Raw genomic sequence first — 21,422 nt, 5'->3', positions numbered from 1 at the left:
AAATTAGATGCAGAAAGCAAACCCCAGGTCTACAGTTGCTCCCAAAGTCCACTGCCTCAATTTTGGGATGATTCATTGTCTATTCAGGTATTCCAGAGATGCAGGGTGCATGAAGTAGACTGTGGAGATTTAATCTGCTGCTCCTGAGGCTGCTGGGAGAAATTTCCCTGTCTCTTCTTTGTTCGCACAGTTCCTGGGTTTCAGTTTTGGATTTGGCCCTGCCTCTGCATGTAGGTCGCCTGAGGGCATCTGTTCCTCACTCAGACAGGACGGGGTTAAAGCAGCAGCTGATTAGGGGGCTCTGGCTCACTCAGGCCGGGTGGGGAAAGAGGGGAATGGAATGCGGGGCAAGCCTGTGGCGGCAGAGGCCGGCATGACGTTGCAACAGCCTGAGGCACACTGTGTGTTCTCCCGGGGAAGTTGTCCCTGGATCACGGGACCCTGGCAGTGGCGGGCTGCACAGGCTCCCGGGAGGGGAGGTGTGGAGAGTGACCTGTGCTCTCACACAGGCTTCTTGGTGGCGGCAGCAGCAGCCTTTAGTGTCTCATGCCCATCTCTGGTGTCCGCGCTGATGGCCGCGGCTCACACCCGTCTCTGGAGCTCCTATAAGTGGCGCTCTGGATCCCCTCTCCTCGCGCCCCCCGAAACAATGGTCTCTTGCCTCTTCGGCAGTTTCAGACTTTTCCCAGACTCCCTCCTGGCTAGCTGTGTCACATTAGCCCCCTTCAGGCTGTGTTCATGCAGCCAACCCCAGTCCTCTCCCTGGGGTCTGACCTCCGAAGCCCAAGCCTCAGCTCCCAGCCCCAGCTCGCCCCGGCAGGTGAGCAGTGAAGCCTCTCAGGCTGGTGAGTGCTGGTTGGCACTGATTCTCTGTGCAGGAATCTCCCCGCTTTGCCCTTTGCGCCCCTGTTGCTGCGCTCTCCTCCGTGGCTCCGAAACTTCCCCCCCGACACCCCCCGTCTCTGCCAGTGAAGGGGCTTCCTAGTGTGTGGAAACTTTTCCTCCTTCACAGCTCCCTCCCAGAGGTGCGGGTCCCATCCCTATTCTTTTGTCTCTGTTTTTCCTTTTTTCTTTTGCCCTACCCAGGTACGTGGGGAGTTTCTTGCCTTTTGGGAAGTCTGAGCTCTTCTGCCAGCGTTCAGTGGGTGTTCTGCAGGAGTTGTTCCACATGTAGATGTATTTTTGATGTATTTGTGGGGAGGAAGGTGGTCTCCACGTCTTACTCCTCTGCCATCTTGAAGGTCCCCCTTCATGTAAATTTTAAACAGAAAATGATTGATTTTGAATAAATGTGTCTAACACCAATGGTTATGAGTAGTCTTTTCTGCATTTAGGTATAATTTAATGACAATTTTTACAAAAATTGCTACAATGTAAGTGGATGGAATGTTCTTTCCTGTAAACCAGGGATAGGAACGGTCAATTATAATTCATCCAGTCAAATATATCACTCCCCAGTCAAGAGTAAGGCACTGGGGGAGATTCTGACCTCATCAGGTAGAAGGGATCATCCTCTCAAAAAACACTGCCCACCCTACCTTGAAGGGATTCCGACCACCCAGATGCAGTGGAGTACAACTGGGCACAGAGGCACTGATATGGTTTCTGTGGTTCACCTGCTGGCACTTGCCTGCCTTTGACATGGTTATGCAGGCACATGAGCCCGTGAACTTGTGGATCCAAATGTGCATGTGAACACATTTTGCCATAACCAATGTTCTGGAGGGAGTAACAGAATAATAATGCAAGATTCTAGGCTTTTATAGCAAATGGGAGGAGGGTATCACCAAGCCTATGTTTCTAGAATCAGAAAGATTTTTACAACTTGGACTTAATCAGCTTGTCTCTCCAAGGGAAAGTGGTTTGAAAGTCATCCTGTGCCTGCAGCTCAAGCAGAACAGATAAAAAGATCTATGAAGGAGAGACAGAAAGCTACAGGATCATGCAATCAGAAGGAGAAGCCCGGCACCTTGCTTTAAATGTTAGGGAGCTCATTCCTTTAAGTTAGGAATAACAGGAATCCTACCCTAGCACACCGCAGGGTGGGACAAGAATGATAGACACTTAAAGGAGAAGATTAGAACACCTGGCCAAAGATTTTCAGCAGCTGTCAAGAGAGGAAAAGTGAAATACTAGAGCCTCATTGTAACAATATATGCATACAAACGTATGTGCACACACACCCACACCCACATGCACAAATACATGTACGCACCCCTGCACACGCCCACATACATGCACACACATACGCAAACACATGTGCAAAAACATGTGCAAGTATTTGAATTTTATTAATTTCTATGCTTCTATTTATTATTTCCTTCCTTGTACTTGCTTTGGGTTTAATTTGATCTTATTTTTCTAGTTTCCTAATTAGATTATGAGGTTTTTCATCTTTTCTAATCCTATGGGTTATTTAGAAGTGCATTGTTTAGTTTCCAAGTGTTTGGAGAGTTTCCTGTGCTTTCTGTTTTTCATTTCCAGCTTGAGAGCACAATCTGGACAATTTCAATTCTTTAAAATTTGTTGAGGTTTGGTTTATGGCCCAGTTATGGTCTATGTTAGTATATTTTCTATGAATGCTTGAACAGAATGTGTATTTTGCTGTAGCTGGGAGGAGTGTGAGTGTTCTATATGTTTTGATTAGAACCTGTTGGTTAATGGTGTTGATGATATATCCTGTTGATTTTTTGGATCGTTGTTCTATCAATTGTTGAGAGAGGAATGTTGAAGTCTTCAATTATAATTGTGATTTTGCCTATTTCTCTTTTCAGTCCTATCAGTTTTTACTTCACATATTTTGGTTATTTGATGCATAAACATTTAGGATAGCTATACTACTTGGTGGATTGACAATTTCATCGTATGTATTGTCCCTCTCTGTCCCTGGTAATTTTCTTTGGTCCAAAGTCAACTTTATCTGACATTGTATAACCACACCCACTTTGTTTTGTTTTATTTTTTTTAACTTTATAAATAACAGCTTTACTGGTATATAATTCATATACCATAAAATTCACTCTTTTAAAGTATACAATTCAGTGGTTTTTAGCATGATTACAGAGTGGTATAACCATCACCACTACTATCTAATTTTAGTACATTTTCATCACCAAAAGGAAGCCTCATAGCCACTCCTTCCTCCATTCAGCCCCTGGCAACATTAACCTACTTTCTGTCTCTATAGATTTGCCTACTCCAGACTTTTCATATAAATGGAATCATACAATAGGTAGCCTTTTGTAACTGACTTCCTTCACTTAGCATAAGCTTTACAAAGTTCCTCCATGTTGTAGCATGCATCAGTACTTCATTCTTTTTTTTTTGGCTGAATAACATTCCATACGGATATACATTTTATCTATTCATCAATTGTTGAACATTTTGGTTGTTTGCCACTTTGGGCTATTATGAATAATACTACTACGAACAATAATGTACAAGTTTTCATGTAGACATATGTTTTCTTTCTCTTAGGTATATGCCTAGGTTTGGAACTGCTGGGTTATATGGTAACTCTATGTTTACCATTTTGAGGAAATGTCAAACTGTTTTCCAAAGTGACTTTACCATTTTACAATCTCACCAGACATGCATGAGAATTCCCATTTTCCACATCCTCAATAACACTTGTTATTGTCTGTCTTTGATTTAGCTATCTTAGTGAGTGTGACATGGTATCTCAATGTGGATCTGATTTGCATTTTTCTGATGACTAATCATGTTCAATATCTTTCCATGTGTTTATTGGCCAATGGCATATCTTGTTTACAGAAATGTTTATTCAACTCCTTTGCCCATTTTTGTAATTGGATTATTGAGTTGTAAGAATTCTTTATACATTCAAAGTCCCTTATCACAAACATGATTTGCAAATATTTCTCCAATTCTGTGGACTGTCTTTTCACTTTCTTGATGGTCTCCTTTCTAGAAAAAAAGTTTCAATTTTGATGAAATTCAGTTTATCTATTTTTTCTTTTGCTGCTTTTGTTTTTGGTGTCATACTTAAGAAACTATTGCCTGTCACAAAACTTTACTCCTAAGTTGTCTTATAGGAGTTTTATAATTGTATCTCTATCATTTAGATCCATTTTGAGATAATTTGTTTATGGTATGATTAATGTTTGCTTGGTAAATCTCTATTCATCCTTTTACTTTCAACCTACCTATATCATAATAATTGAAGTGAGTTTCTTGTACACAGAATATAAGTTGGTCATCTTTTTTAATCCATCCTGCTAATCTCTGTCTTGAAATTTGTGTACTTAGAGTATTATGGTTTAAGTCTGCCATTTCATGTTTTGTTTCCTGGGTCTTTCCTCTTTTTTATTTCTTTATTTTCTTTTTCCTATATTCCTATGGATTACTTGAACATTTTTTAGAATTCCATTTTGTGTTATCTACGCTGTTCTTCCCTGAGGCCAAAAAGAAAACTCTGGAACACAGCACCATGTCATTCCTGGGTTACAAGGTTCCTAGCTAGTTTTCCTTTTTTTCTCCATCTTTCAGGGTCTCCCTGTATTTGTTTAACCTATAATGTCCAGAATTTGTAGCTTTCTTTATGGGGAAGGATCAGGGAAAGTACATCTATTTCATCTTTCCAAAAGCAGAAGTTCTCATTCAGAAAAAAATTAAAAACCCTATTGTTCAAATCCACACTGGCCAAATCTGAGTGAGATTTATGATTCTTCTATGATCGCATTAGAGTGCCCACTTCCCTCGCTTTAAATTTCTTTTCTGTCATGGCTAAAGTAATTTCACTATGATACCTTATAACAAGAAAAACTAGTCTTCTTTATGGAGATCTAAACCCAGCCTTTGCCTAGTAATATTTGCCAATGTTAGGAGCCAATTATAAACTTTTCGCAGGTCTTATTTTTTGTTCGCAAATTCATTCATGCTTTTGCTTACCTCTCAGTTTAGTCTTGATGAAAATATGGCTGGTTTATTATTTAATGGTTCTCAAAGTGGCAAAACTATGCTAATCTTTTAAAAATCTATATTGCTAAGATGGCCACATTTTATAATATTGAATATAAACCATATACAACACCCAGTAATGAGCACAAGTCTATAGTTGATGAGTTGGTATATCGATAAGTTCTGACAGAAAACAGAGAGCATATTCAAATTAAGATAATTAGAGGAGGTTTTATTTTACAGAAACTACACAAAACTACAGAAAACTATTTGCAAAAATGATATTGCAAGAATAAAGTGTTAGTGGTAGCTCAGCTCTCACCATATCCATGCCCGCAACATCAGAGAGAGCAGTTACCATTACCACCTGGTCATGCAGAGAAATGTACTCTGAGAGCAGTTTAGAGAAAATGCAGGACAAGGTAACCTCAGAGGAAGGAAGAATAAATATCCAGACCTCTCTTCCTTTTCCCCCTCCAGTCTCCTCTCAGGGTTCCCAATGGTTGAAATCAAAAGGAAGCCAAAGGACAAGGAAGCTCATGGCAGCCTCTTGGGACAGAAACCCAGGTTAAAAAAAAAAAAAAGGTACACAGGGGATCTGGATGGGTGAATGCAAGATATTCAGCTTATTTGGTTTGTATATTAGTATCCAGGTACAAATAAGAGCAGATGGGTTAGGTGGAATGCTGAGAGAATGTTTGAGAATCAATTCTCTAATCTGATAAAATTCTCAGACCAATAGTACCAATTTGAATAAGTAGAAAGTCACAATTTGCATAAAAATTAATGCATAAGAAATACTGGTGATATCTCTATAACCAAAATATGAGGTAACCTAGGTTCAGGGTTTCAGGTTACTCTCTGATGAATTTACTTGGGAAGTTAATCATGATTGTCAGGCAGAAACTACTGAATAACTTTTCTGATTTTCCAGTTTCTCCTCTATGGCTTCTAGAAGCTATAGTTTCTGGCACCTAACAACAATGCCATATTCACCTCTTAATACAGAAAAGGCTGAAAAAGAAGGTGGCATATGACTGCTTTTGTATTCATATTTTCTCACAAATTTCAGCTGAAAAATTGAGGGTATGTATTCCCCAGCATTAACATTATAATATTATTGTTACTCTCCTTATATAGTGCACAATTGCGAGACTCTTTATTTTCAGCTTCCTTGCACTTGCAGAAGTATGGAATCACCTCTGAAAGCAGCATGTCTACATCTTTACTATTCAAATGGTATTTTATAAGCAATTACCAAAAGCTTCGAGATACAGGAAGGATCTTAAGCCCTATGATCCATGACTGATATTAATGCCAATATCTTCCTATGGAATAGGAGGACACAGAGCAAATAGGAAATGGAAACAGGAGATGGATTGGTGATTACAAAGAAGGGCAATAGACCATGAAACTGTATCTACTGAGGATGCAACAAAGCCACCATACTTCATGAGATAATGCGTTCCTAAGTGGAAAGGGGGAAGGGCAATGGGGAGAAACAACAGCCCAGGGCACTGACGTTAAAGGAAATGAAGTTTCCAGAGATGGAGCCAGGGGGATGCCATTGAATCCCATCTGTCACCATGAAGACAATGGAGAGGAAGTAAAGATAAAGAGCAACATCTTGAGAAAATGCAATTAGCTACTAAAAAGTACTGATTTTGAGACAATTTTGTAATTTACTGAGGAGGACATGGAAACTATCAATGTCTTTTAGTAGATGTGAGACAATACTGTAGCCTACCACATCAACTTGGTCAGTAATTAACTCTGCTTAAATTATTTTATTTCTTGTGTTAGATTTTTCTCATCAGAGTAATCGTTTTAAAAGTAAGAAAAGACAGATGATACTTCACTCTTACGGTCACTTACTCTAGTTATTGGTATTAATTTGTCTCTTTATTGGTAGATGAAGTACACTACTATATGTTTTTTTATATGGAAATAAACATATTTTTTAATGAGACAGGCAGTGGAAATTCCTGAAGGTTTTTATGGTTTCCCATGGGTTTGCCTCCTCGAACAACTGGTGGTAGAAGTTTCAGGTAAAGAGTCAAACAAACCAATCTGGGGCTTTCCCTAACATTGAAATATGAATAATAGAGTCAATAAGGAACTTTTATGCTAGGAATTCTTTTTTCTTCTCACCTTCCTCACCCATCTTCAGTGAATACTCTATGGATTATCATGGTACAATTTAAAAATACTGATTCACAAGCACTTATTATTTACCTTACTCAAAATATAATAAACTTGTTTATTTGAAAAGAGAAAACCTGTCCACTTACCAAGTGGGAATCTACATCAAGTGACAAACACTAAATGGTTTGGGACTGTAATTTACTTCTTGAAGGTGTCCCTGAAACTGTTATACTCAACATGAAATAGATATATTTACACTTAAAAAGATTTCTACTCACATAGAAAATATCAGTGTTGGGGATCATAATTAGAATAATCTTTTAATATAGCAGGTTATGTTTGGTAAGCTAATAGAAAAGATGCTTATTGGAAATAATTTAAATATTTTCATTATTGCTCTTTGCTATGTGAAATTGATCTATAACACAATGTTCATAGAGGTAGGTGCTCCTAGTCAGAATTTCCCAACTAGTGTGCCCTGAATACTTTAAAAGTGTGCAGGGATATTAATCCCTACAAATTTCAGGGCTTCTGGTTGGGAGGCTTTAGACCATACGTAGCCTCTGGAATCTTGTACATATATTCTATGTATGTCTTGAAATGAAAACATCTAGGAAGCTACAGACAATTACTTCAAAAAAAAATACATGAACTCTTATGTACGTGAAGCTTGACCAGGACACTATGCAATCAAGTCTGTTTATAAAAGTCTTCTTTGTAATGACATTCCATATGAAAGGAAAAAAATATTTTCCATTCAAAATTTGCTTCCAAGTTTGAAAAGACAGCTCACTTTGAGCTTCATGGTGAAACTTCCTATTTGGGAGAACGGAATGAGGGCTTGTAAATAATTCCTCGGTGTGACCTGCAGTACAGTCTGAATGTCTTCAATTCAGTGGTGATCTAATTACTATGCAGCTTCATGTTTAGAGTCTGTATTAGCAAGATGGTTAAAAAACATATGCCTCGGGATTTATACCACATACCTCTTCGCGTGGAAAATATCACAGGTGACAAGCCACGCAGGCTTTCCAAGGGGAGGAGCTTGAAAGGCTCCAGGACACCTAACCCTGGATGAAAGACATTTGACGTTGACAGCATTTGACATCAGCAGTTGAGATACGTTTCTTCATTCTAAGCAGTGGCAGAATGGGGGGAAATAATATACAGCTCTTGAAAATACAAAAAAAAATGGCCTAAGAGGGTCTGCACCTCTCTTCAGAAAATTGTGATTTGGTGTGGTGAGGGTATTCTCATTCCCAACAGAACATTCACTGGATTGAGTAAAGAGCTCAAATCTACCTCTTTTCAGGAGGGCATTAAAAAATCTGCACGATGTTTCTGAAAGTATGTTATATACTGTTCAGAGAGTTTCCGTGGTAGCTTTATTTGTTCCACGGTGGGTTCATCCCCCAATTTCCCTTCCATTTCTTGTCTTCAGTGCTTGTACTATGTAGCACCTTTTTTTTTTTTTTAGCGGTACGCGGGCCTCTCACTGTTGTGGCCTCTCCCGTTGCGGAGCACAGACTCCGGACGCGCAGGCTCAGCGGCCATGGCTCACGGGCCTAAGCTGCTCCGCGGCATGTGGGATCTTCCCGGACCGGGGCACGAACCCGTGTCCCCTGCATCGGCAGGCGGACTCTCAACCACTTGCCATCAGGGAAGCCCATATGTAGCACTTTTAAGCAAATGTATACTGAGTGGTGAAAATGGAAACAGGGGTTGAAACGAATGATGAATTCCACAGAAACATGTTTTTCTCTCGCTGCAAGTTGTCTTCAAGCAAAGTTTTATGTTCATGAAAAAATCATTTGCCATTAAAAAAAAACACTACTCATTTTAATTAATGCATTTTCTGTAAGTAATCATTAAAAAGGCGAGATGAGCCAATGTTTACAAATTCATATTTTTAGTAGGAATGTTTGGCTACTCCGTAGATCTTGTCTTCTGCCTAATGGTTCCTTTAAAATATCTTGATTTATTATGATTAAGTGAAAGCTAGGGTAGACCATTAATTGATTATAAATAAATGTAAGTTAAATTCACACATTAATAGCAACATTAGAAAAAAAAAGTCTTGGGTCTACATGCTAAACAGAGAAACTCTGATGTGAAATTTTACCTTCTTTGAAGCTGAGTATACCAAGAATGAAAACAAGTAGCCCCTGGGTTGAATTCTGTTCACACAGTGTTTTCCTTGGACTGCATACTGTTTTCAAATAAACTGGAATTAGTGACTAACATTTGAAAATTGAGAGATTTTACATTAGATCAAGGTCACTGTTGAGGTCAGTTAAAACACAGAAAGTTCCAGCAACATTAGGCTCACATCACTTCCTGGCAGCACCGAGCCTGTGATCTGCAGTGACTTTTTATATCTGCCCCTTTAAGCAGGTATGAGTTATCTAGTTTGTTAAGTTTCCCACACAGTCCAATTCACTCATTCATTCAGATATTCATTCACACATCCATTCAATAAATATTTCCTGAGTACCTACTACATGCCAGAAGACCTGGTGCTAGATTCTGCCCTCCTAGAATGTACAGTCTAAGGAAAATGGACAGTAAACAGTTCTATAAAATTGCAAATTGAGAAAAGTGCTAGGAGGAAGAATGTAGATTGCCATGAAAGCATTTGCCAGGGGATTCTGCAGTATTCCGGCATAGAGGAGGAAGGATCAGAGAATTTTTGCAGGAGAAGCAGATCTTCGAAGTGAGATGTAAAGGACCAGGGGAGGTTAACTAGGCCCAGTGTGTTCTAGAGAGAGGGAACAGGAGGAGGGGAAGTGAAGAGGAGATAGATTATTCAAGGACCAGAGAGATGTGCACAAGGGGATGGCTGGCACATAATGAGGCTGGGGCAGGTGTACACAGGATCAGACCAAGAATCTTGTGGGTAATGCTACATGATTGCCCTTTGTTTTTAAGATCAGTGGGTAGACACTGAGGACTTTTTCAGAAAGTATGTAGCAGGAGAATTGTGTTTTAAGAATAATGTTCTGCTTACTAGGTGGAAAAGGTTTGTAGGAGGCAAGTATGGAAGGAACTGAGGATGATATGCACTCGAGTTGATCCTTAGAAAAAGGCTTCAAAAATTGACATGGATGTTAAAAACCTGAATGGCATTGGAAATGGCACAAGGCCATAAAGGGAAACCTTTGACTTACTGCTCCAGACCTCCTCTATCCTGCTATGTACCTAGGAGGCTGACCCACCCAGTCTTCATCCACAGGCTCCCTCACCCACTGCATTCTGGCTGTGTTCAGCCTATGGGTGGCACCAGCAGGTGATCAGAGGGTGGCAGAAGAGTGAGGTCAGTGCACTTATTGATCCAGCACCTTCCCTGCTGGATTGTTAATGGCTGTGTTCCTCTTCCAAAGGTCATGGCTCTTGTCAGACTATTCTCTCTCCAGTTTCCTTAATTTATCCCTCTCCTTGTCCTTCAAGCTTAGGGGCTGTGATAGATTTCCACTGCTGCCCAAACGAGGGTTTCATCATTCACTGTTAGTTTCCCTTAACTTTGCCCACCCTATTTCTAAATGGTCCCTTCATTAAACTCTTTTTGGTTACCCCTATTTGAGTCTGCCATTTGTTTCCTGCCAGGATCCTTGGCCTCACTCAAATTATTACCATAATGGAAATCAGTCCAGCAAGGTGCTTTTTAAAACTCCTAATCCTAGTATCTTTTAAGGTTAAGAGACCAAAAAAATGATACTAGAATCACAATGACAAATCCAAAAGAAAAGCATTCAAGAGGAGTCATTCTGTCTGCCATCTCTTTTAAAATGAGGTCAAGAAAGCATCAGAACACATAAGTGCACAGGAGAGATGCAGAAAGAGAATCGGAGCAGATGCTGCTTTGCAGGAGATGCTGTGCTGTGAGGCATAGATACCCTCTTCAGGCCTGCACCTCAGTCCTCATTCACAGTAGCTGGGAGTGTTGGTGGCTGATGGGTCTCAGCTGAGTTACACTCTAGGCCTTGCCCTTCATCAGAGAAGGCCTGCATGCAATGACTGGTTGATGAGGACATGGAAATGCCGAGGTTGGTCAACTCTGAATGGGCACCCCAGCTTCCGGCTGAGGTTCTGTTGCAGCTACAACATCCTTTCCCTGCTCAACCCTGCTTCCAGGCGCCTCACAGATGTTGACCCCAGCGACCTTCTCCAACAAACTTCCGGCATGCTCATCTCTATTTCACAGTCTGCTTCCTGTGTGACCTAAGAAAGGTATTATGAACCACTTTCTGATACAAATGTAAAATCTTCAAATGTCAGAATTTTAAGCTGAGTTATGATAATCAAAAAATATAGTGAGGGCTTCCCTGGTGGCGCAGTGGTTGGGAGTCCGCCTGCCGATGCAGGGGACGCGGGTTCGTGCCCCGGTCCGGGGGGATCCCGCCTGCCGGGGAGCGGCTGGGCCCGTGAGCCATGGCCGCTGGGCCTGCGCGTCCGGAGCCTGTGCTCCGCGGCGGGGAGGCCGCAGCAGGGGCCCCCGCACCGCAAAAAAAAAAAAAAAAAAAAAAAAAAAAAAATATATATATATATATATATATATATATATATATGTATAGTGAGTTTTATAAAAGTCCACACAGTGTTGATACTTTGAATATGGATTTCCGTGCTAGGAACTGGAGGTAGCCAACTTGTCTTTTCATGGAGGTTTATTGACACAAATATCCTGTGTTAAAAGTACAACACGCATATCATTTTGGAAAGCAGTATTATTTTAAGGCTGAGTAAGATAAACAATCTTTTGAGAATTGTGCCCAAGGAGATATATCTACCTCAATAGGCTGGGGTAAGGGGCAGACAAAGGTATCTAGTATGATATGTATTTCCTCTAGGTCACTGTAGATTGAACTACTGTCTTCTTAGCTCTTCTATGTACCAGGCCCTGTGCTAAGTGCCCCATGTGTGTTGTCTTATGTAATCCTCAAAATAACCATTTGCCGTAGATGATTTTATAATCTCCACAAGTGTAGTAGAAGAGCACCAAGACAAAAGTAAGACAGTGTGGGTTCAAGTCACTGAATCTCCCTGGGCATCTGCTTTCTCGCTTAAAAATGGGCATGAGAATTACCTACAGATAGGCAGTGGGGACAAAATGAGATGTAATGGGCTGATAGAAATGCTTTCCAAGGTAGGTTGTCATGCAAATATTACAAATGACAAGCAATGTAGTTTATGTGGGTGTGAATGAGTGAGGGAATGTGTGTGTGTGTGTGTGTGTGTGTGTGTGTGTGTATGTGTTAGACACAGAGAGAAAGAGAGAGAGAGAAAATTAATATTCAGCAGACCAGCAAACTGGCATCTTCATTTTATCCAAGAGCAACAGTGATATATATGAATTAAAATTTCTATTTCAAATAATTCATTTGACGTGAAAAAGATGATCATATGTGATCATATGTGATCATATGTCATTAGGAAGAAAAAAGTGAGGTATCAGAAAGAAGACAGATTTGAAAGGCATTTTAAAATACAGGACATGCTTTCTGCTGCCCCTTTTTCCTTTCTATAAACAGTGTTGATAATTATTATTGTTATTATTCAAGGTAGACTGTAATCATCCCTATATTCTACTAAGTGAACTGGTTCCTCTGCTCCTTGCCAGTCAAGAATATGTTCACTTGACAATACTCTGCCCATGCTCTTAAAAAAGTTATCGATCAGAGGACTTTTAAGTCTTGCCAGTGCACTTTAGAGTGATAAAACACCAGTTGCAAAGGCAAGTAAGGTTTCTAAGCTGAGTGTCACGGTGATTGGTGGGATTCATGTCAGAACTTTGTAAGAAATACAGTAAATTTCATTTCTATCATCTGGAGTGCTGGTTCACTGGGAAACATTTATAACTAAAGCTGTTGTTCATATGCAGGCTATGGAAGAAGAATGCAGCTCGAAATGTGAAATATGCTGAAAACCTAGCTGCATAAATTTAACTTAATATTACTAACTTGGGTGGATAGATCATTGTTCACAGGCCTGGGTGAGAAAAACTGGTGTCTTAGAGCCTGAATTATAGGAAGAGGAACACTGGTTGTTAAGGCAGGCTTCCAATGCAAATGCAACACAGAAGTCTCCATAGATTCTATTCTGATATAAAAAGAGATGTTTTTGAGAGCCTTGGAGAAGGTCGTGCATGAAGTGCTGACCTATTGTGAAGTCTGCACTTCATCCAATGAATAGCAAGAAAGAAAATCTCATGAATTATTTTTCAGAAGCTTCCGGAGTGTTTAAAAAATTGTAGCATAGTTAGCTATATAGTTTTCTCTATAACTAGACACAAAAAAGTCAGGGGGAGAACTTTCTAGTGATCTGGGAATGGCCTAAAGCCTCATTCATTCATTATTTCATTCAAAATAGGATTTCTGAGCATTTACTATATTCCAGGTTCTCTACACAGGCTGAATATTGAACAAATGGAGTAAAGCATAATTTTTTACCCTCACAGTGCTCACAGACTTAGGAATCATGATGTAAAGAGAACTGGGTCCTTTTTATCTTTTCTGGACAATAGATATTTCTTCACTTTTGATTGTGCATTTGTCATAACAGTTACTATGGGAGAATGGGAAGGAATATTAGGAAAGATAGAGGGAGGAGAGGAAGATGAGAGAAAAAAGAAATTAAACAAGAAGAAAAACAAATCATGGCTGCTTCAGTGAAGCTAAATCTTGATCCAGAATTGAGCTATGGTTGCCCTAAAAGTGATCATCTCAATAACACTCTTGGATCTTTGCTTCATCTTCCCTGACCTCCATCCTCCTCCTTGGGATAATTTCCAAAAATAAATGACTACATGCAAGCCCTTTTCAAACACTGTTTTTTGCAGGCAATCTAACTTAAGACAAGTACCATTTAGACAAAGTTTAGCTGAGGCTCGGTCCACATCCACTGACCTTCGACTAATTTAAACACATAGATATGTAATGGCCCGATAGTTGTATCTATGAGATCAGGCCCAGCATCCTCTGAAAGTAGTTATAATTTTATTTTATTTTATTATTCAGCATGGTAATGTAGGCCAAGTCCTGAGCTGGCAAATAAACAGATAAACAAAAAATGTTCAACATCATAAATCATTGGGAAAATTTAAATTAAAACCCCAATGAGATACCACTATATATCTATTAGAATGGCTTAAATTTTTAAAAAAATCTGATAATACCAAGTGCTAGGGAGGATGCAGAACAATTGTAATTCTCATATGTTGCTGGTGGGGATGCAAAGTGGTATAGTTGTTTAGAAAGCAGCCTGGCATTTTCTTATTAAGTTAAACATACATTTACCATATAACCCACAATACACTCAACCCAAATATCCTTCAGTTGATGAACTGGTTGAAAAAATTGTAGTACAAAATAATAAATGCTGGACAGGGTGTGGAGAAAAAGGAACCCTCCTACACTGTTGGTGGGAATGTAAACTGGTGCAGCCACTATGGAGAACAGTATGGAGGTTCCTTAAAAAACTAAACATAGAGCTACCACATGATCCAGCAATCCTACTCCTTGGCATATATCCAGACAAAACTCTAATTTGAAAAGACACACCTACCCCAGTATTCATAGCAGCACTATTTACAATATCCAAGACATGGAGGCATCCTGAGTGTCCATCAACAGATGAATGGATAAAGAAGATGTGGTACATATATACACTATGGAATATTACTCAGCCATAAAAAATAATAAATTAATGCTTTTGAAGCAATATGGATAGACTTAGAGATTATCATACTAAGTGAAATCAGTCAGACCAAGACAAATATCATATGATATCACTTACATGTAGAATCTAAAAAAATGATACAGATGAACTTATTTACAAAACAGAAACAGACTTACCAACATAGAAAACAAACTTATGGTTACTAGAGTGGGGGGTGAGGATGGGGGAGGAGATAAATTAGGAGTTTGGGATTAACATATACACACCACTATGTATGTAATAGATAAACAACAAGGACCTACTTTATAGCACAGGGAACTATATTCAAAGTCTTGTAATAACCTATAATAGAAAAGACTGTGAGAAAGAACATATATATGGAAATTAATCACTTTGCTGTACACCTGAAGCTAACAGAACATTGTAAATTAATTATACTTCAATTTTTAAAATGGTTAAAAAACTGTAGTACATCCAGGCAATGAAATATCAGTCAGCAATAAAAAGGAATGAAGTACTGTTTCACACAACATAAATGAATATCAAATGAATTATGCTAAGTAAAATAAGCCAGACTCAAAAGGCTAAGTACTGTATAATTCCATTTATATGACATTATTACAAAGACAAACAATAGAGATAGAAAACAGACAGTGATTTTCTGTGGTTGGAGGTGGCGGGGAAGGGTTGATGACAAAGAGAAATAGGGGATTTTGGGGATGCTATAACTGTTCTGTATCTTAATTATAGTGGTGTCTAGAGCACTATATTTGTTGGTCAAAATCCATGAGATTTATAATTAAAATAATTTCATTTTATTCTATACAAATTATACTTCAATAAATGAGACTTAAGAATAGAGGTTAGGTAGCAACCACCAAAAACATTCTGAGAGTTTCATCTATCTTTAATTTTATCTGAGCTCCAAAGACAGAAGTTTACTTTCTTTTAGAATTATTAACATAGAGTTCACCGGTAATCACACCAATAAGCACACTCAGTGGAGAGCAGTAAATATTATTCTCATTGAATGGAAAGAAACAAAATAAATGAATGTAAGGATAAACTATATGAAGTTACCAAGTTGAGAAAGTTAATAGCAAATTGTCTTAATTTTCTTACTGAAGAGGTATTGTTATGAGAAGAAGGAGTGAATTAAAAGGTAGGAAAAAATATGCAGAACAATTGATGAAGAAAGGGGGAAATGGCATTAGTTAGGAATGAATAGAGTTCTAAAAGAAGATCTAGCATGAATAATCTAGAAATACTAGCAACAGTTATAGGCAGAAGCTAATACATACAAGCCAGAAACATTCTTTTAATTCCAGTTCCTCCGATTATCTGGTTAGGCAAAACTATTGTATGCCATGTATCTTCTCCCACTCTAGCTGGAGCTTCTAAAGCCAAAGAAGAATCTCCATATTGTTTTCCATAGTGGTTGTACCAATTTACATTCCCACCAACAGTGCTCAAAGTTCCCCTTTCTCTACATCCTCGCCAACACTTATCTCTTGTGTTTTCGATGACAGACATTCTAACAGGTGTGAGGTGACACACTGTAATATCTAAGTGTATCAAACCAACACACTGTACACCTTAAACATGCACAATGTTACATGTCAATTATATCTTAATAAAGCTGGAAAAAAGTAAAGCCTAAGAAGACTCCAGATTAGTCTTAACAGAGATGTGCTTATTCTATGGATATATCAGCAAAACTTCATCCTACGGATGTACCTGCAACAAATCCAGTCTCAGAGAGGCTGCTTTTGCCAAAGTCTCTAAGCCACAATGGCCAGAATAGTAGTTCCAGTAAGCAAGTACTTGCTTGAAATAGATAAATATGAATATAAATATGTGTGTGACTGTTTGAATACACTGAAAACACCATTCTGTCACCATTTTGCTCTTTAGAAACAGCAGTACTAAAATCCTCTTTACAGAGGAGAAAAGGGATGATGATTTGCCTAAACCTCATTCAGAGAGAACAGAATGAATGTGATTGATACAACAATCCTTAAGATAACACACAAAAGTATTTAGCAGGATTCAATATATAAATTGAAAGAAGCCTTCAACCATATAGGTATACTCTGTTCCAATTAAACTGAACACATTTCCTAAATTAGCTGAATAGAAAATTAAACTATAATATAACTAAATGGAAACTAGAATTCACATTTCAGTAATAGGTAATCCATGCAGCTGTAGGAATAATCACTCACTACAAAGAGTGATTTAAAATAGCATTCCTAGAAGAAAAAGTGAGTTTTAATACTTGTAGAGAATGAAACATACAGAGAAGAAAGTAATGGCTATAACCTATTAATATTCAAATACAGCTTTTAAACTCATTTTAAAAACAAAGAACGTGCTGCTTTGTTTGATTTAAGAAAATATCCACCTTTGTTCTTCAGTATCATAAAAGCAGTAATTTTATTTTCAATTTCAAAACAAAAAAATTGACAATTTATATTTGTAGTTAAAAACCTTCCCTGGTGGCGCAGTGGTTGAGAGCTCGTGCCCCGGTCTGGGAAGATCCCACATGCCGCGGAGTGGCTGGGCCCGTGGGCCATGGCCGCTGAGCCTGCATGTCCGGAGCCTGTGCTCCGCAACTGGAGAGGCCACAACAGTGAGAGGCCTGCGTACTGGAAAAAAAAAAAAAAAAAAAAAAAACAAAAAAACCTTCCTACAAAGAAAACTACAGTTTTCACTAGTGAATCCTACCAAATATTTATAGAAAAGAAAGAATAATCCAGATAAGCTCAGCCAGTAAATGGAAGAGAAGAAAACACATTTCAGTTCATTTTATAAGGCCATCATACCCCTGATATTAAAAACAAAAACATTACAAGAAGAAATAATTCCAGACAAACATCCCTTATAAACAAAGCTGAAAAAATCCTTAACAAAATATTAGTGAATTGAGTCTGGCAATATAGAGAAAGGCTAATACATTGTGGCCAAGTGAGATTCATCATAGGTAGGCATGTTTGGTTTAACATTCAAAAATCAGTGTAATTTATAACATTAATAGACTGAAAAAAGAAACATTATATGGCCATCTCAATAGATGCAGAAAAAGCATTTGACAAAATCAACATGCTGTCAAGATAAAAACTCTCAGTTAATTAGGAACAGTAAAGAAAGGATCTTCCTTAACTTGATAAAAGGCATCTACAAAATAGTCTTCACCTCATATTCATATATATTTTGTTTCCCCTAAAACTGGGAACAATTCAGGGATGTCCCCTCTCAAAATTTTTGTCTAAAAATATATTATATTTCATTGTAGCTAACACAATAAGCCTAAAAAGAAAGATAATAAAATCATACAGATTGGAAAGGAAAAAGTAAACTCTCTTAATTTGCAGATGACATGATTGTCCTTGTAGGATATCCTAAGAAATATACAAAAATGCTACAAGAACATATAAACAAGAAACTTCTAGAAATAAACATAAGAGAAGAACGTTTGTAGCTTTGGGTTAGGCAAGATTTCCTAGGATACAAAAAGCATAAACTATGAATGAGAATTTTGATGGTGAACATCATCAAAATTAAAATATTAAATGACAGTGTTACAGAAATGAAAGTCACAGACTGGGAAAAATATTTGCAAAATGATTATCTGACAAAAAATAATTTTATCTAGGATATATAAAAACACTCTCACAATGCATTAATAAGACTATGAAAAATACAATTTAGAAAAATGAGGAAACACTTGCCAAAGAAGATACACTAAGGCAAGTAAGTACATGAAACAACAATCAACATCATCATTAATTTGGGAAATTCAAATTAAATCCACAATTAGATACCATTACATCCACTAGAACAGTTAAATTAAAATGACTAACAATACCAAGTTTTGGAAAGGATGTTGAGCTGGAAACTCATACATTTAATAGTAAGAATGCAAATGATACAGATACTTTGGAAAAAGAGTTTGGCAGTATCTCATAAAATTAAATATACACACATCCTATGATGTAAGAATCCTTCTTTTCGGTATTTTCCCAAGAGAAACAAAAATATATTTCCATACAAAATCTTGTATGCAAGTGCTCACATCAGATTTATTCATAATACTCAATAACTGGATACAAACCAAATATACATCAACTATATAATGAATAAACAAATTGTGGCATACCTGTACAATGGAGCATTATTCACCATTAAAAACAGAACCATTATGAATGCGACACCATGGATGAATCCCAAAGCATTATGCTAAATGAAGGAAGCCAGAAACAAAAAGTACCTATTTCCAATAGAGTCAGGGTGCTAGGCCATATAACAAACCTCAACAAATTTGAAAGGATAAAAATAATACACGGTATGTTCTCCAACCATAAAGAAATAAAGTTAGAAATCAATCGCAGGAAAAACTTCTAAATATGTGGAAATTAAACAAAACACTCATAAATAAACAGTGAATCAAAGAAGAAATCAAAAGGGCAACAGAAAATACTTTGAGATGAATGATGATAAAGATACAACTTACCCAAACTTATGTGATACTGCTAAAGCAGTGCTCAGAGGAAAATTTATAGCTGTAAATTCCTTTATTAAGAGAGAAGGACAATCTCAAATCAAAAACCTTAACTACCACCTTAAAACATTTGGAAAAGAACAACCTAAATTTAAAGCAGGCAGAAGGAAGGAAATAATAAAGATTAGAGCATAAATTGGTAAAATAGAGAATATAAAAATAATATAAAAAACAAAAACTTGGTTCACTGAAAAGATGAACAAAATTTACAAGCCTTTAGCTAGATTAACCAAGAATAAAAGAGAAAAGAGGCAAATTACGAAAGTCAGAAATAAGAAGGGACATTACCATTGAACTTACAGAAATACGAATGACTATAAAGAAATGCTACAAACAATTGTATGCCAACAAATTAAATAATTTAGATGAAATGTATAAATTCCAATAAAGATACAAACTACCAAAACTGACTCAAGGTGAAACAGACCATTTTAATATACCTCTAACAAGTGAGGAGATTGAATTAGTTACCAAAGACTACCCACTAGGATGGTTAGAATAAAAAAGTCAGATGATAACCGATGTTGAAAGAATATGGAGAAAATAGAATCCTCATATACTGAAGGCTAGAATGTAAAATGGTACAGATGCTTTGGAAAACAGTCTGGACTTTTCTCAGATAATTAAACACAGAGTTATCCTATGACCCAGCAATTTACTCCACCCAGGGAAATTGAAAACATATGTCCACACAAAAACTTGTACATGAATGTTCATAGTAGTATATTTATAACAGCCTAAGGAAGACAATCCAAACATCCATCAGCTGGTGAATGGATAAACAAAATGGGGCCCATCTGTATGATGGAAGGGTTAGTCAGCCACAGAAAGAAAGTACTGATACACACTACAGCGTGGATGAACCTTGAAAACATTATGCTAAGTGAAAGAAGGTAGCCACAAGAGACTATATGTTACATGATTCCATTCCTATGAAATGTCCAGAACAGGGAAATCTGTTCTTTCTACAGACAGAAAATAGATAAGCAGTTGCTTAGGACTGGAGGAATGGAAAGGCAGGAGAGTGATGTCTAAAGGGTGCAGAGTTTCTTTTAAAGATGATGAAAATTTTCTAAAATTGACTGTGGTGGCTGTTGCAGATATCTCTGAATATTTTGAAACAAACATACAAACACTGAACTGTATACTTTAAACGGGTGAGTTGTAGGGTATATGAATTACAGCTCATTAAAGCTGTTAATTTTTTAAAAAGAGTATCTTCCCATTTATAGGAAATTTTAGAAAAGATAGAATTATAGTGACAATAAGTAGATCAGTCATCACCAAGGACCAGGAGTGGGGAGAGGGGATTGTCTGTAATGGAGCCCAAGGGGAATTTTTGAGGTGATGGAAATGTTCTCATTATGATTGTGACGGTGCTTACATTATTGTATACACTTGTCAAAACTCACCATTTGTAGTTTTAAAATAGAAGACTTTTAATGTATGTAAATTATACTGCAATCTTGATTTTAAAAGATAATGTTAAAAAACATACCAAGTTATTTAAGATTTTGCCAGGCCCTAATTCTTCTAGACCAGAATATCAATGCAAAGTGATGGTACAAATATTTTGATAGCTTTGGTAAACACTACATACTTTATCTGTTTCTTTTAAAAAGCAGATTTTACATATCATTGCAAAGTATTCCTCTATTAGGCGGGCAAACAGACATCAACACATATGGTCATAAATGGACCCCCAAATAAATATAAGTTGAAAATTATATCTGGATACAAGGAGTTTTCTTCCCTAGAATAGTTTCTCGGAAACAGGGAGTTTCCTTGTAGTCAAGTCTTTATATGTTCTCTTTCTACAGGGTGCTTTCTCAAATGCTTTGTTTTAAACCTGACAAAATGGTTTCTTTAAAAAAAAAAAAAGAAAAAGAAATTTAACACATATCTGGTGTTTTTGAATTTTTCCTGGAAGAATGACCTTATTGTAGCTAGCTTGCATGTCTCTGTAAACAAGCCTTTAAAAAACCAATCCAGGGCTTCCCTGGTGGCGCAGTGGTTGAGGGTCCGCCTGCCGATGCAGGGGACACGGGTTCGTGCCCCAGTTCGGGAGGATCCCACATGACGCGGAGCGGCTGGGCCCGTGAGCCATGGCCGCTGAGCCTGC

The 21,422-nt window shown here is 37.8% G+C and overlaps 1 protein-coding gene across 6 annotated transcripts in view; it reads right to left on the bottom strand.

Moving 5' to 3' along the window:
- SUCLG2 (succinate-CoA ligase GDP-forming subunit beta) overlaps nt 1-21,422 on the bottom strand; it is a 363,845-nt gene that overhangs the window by 24,076 nt on the left and 318,347 nt on the right. For 3 of the 6 annotated variants that reach the window (XM_055079884.1, XM_055079887.1, XM_055079885.1), the window contains one exon: nt 1,107-1,247. The exons of 1 other annotated variant lie outside the window; for it this stretch is intronic. In XM_055079884.1, the coding sequence (XP_054935859.1) occupies nt 1,107-1,247 (141 nt within the window). Of the gene's footprint in view, nt 1-1,106; nt 1,248-15,041; nt 15,097-21,422 lie in introns of those variants that run through there. 2 more of the 6 variants (XM_055079890.1, XM_055079891.1) reach the window with 2 other exon arrangements.

The sequence above is a fragment of the Physeter macrocephalus genome, chromosome 18, assembly GCF_002837175.3.
Source record: "Physeter macrocephalus isolate SW-GA chromosome 18, ASM283717v5, whole genome shotgun sequence".
NCBI lineage: Eukaryota > Metazoa > Chordata > Mammalia > Artiodactyla > Physeteridae > Physeter > Physeter macrocephalus.
This window is presented reverse-complemented; position numbering and strand designations above follow the sequence as displayed.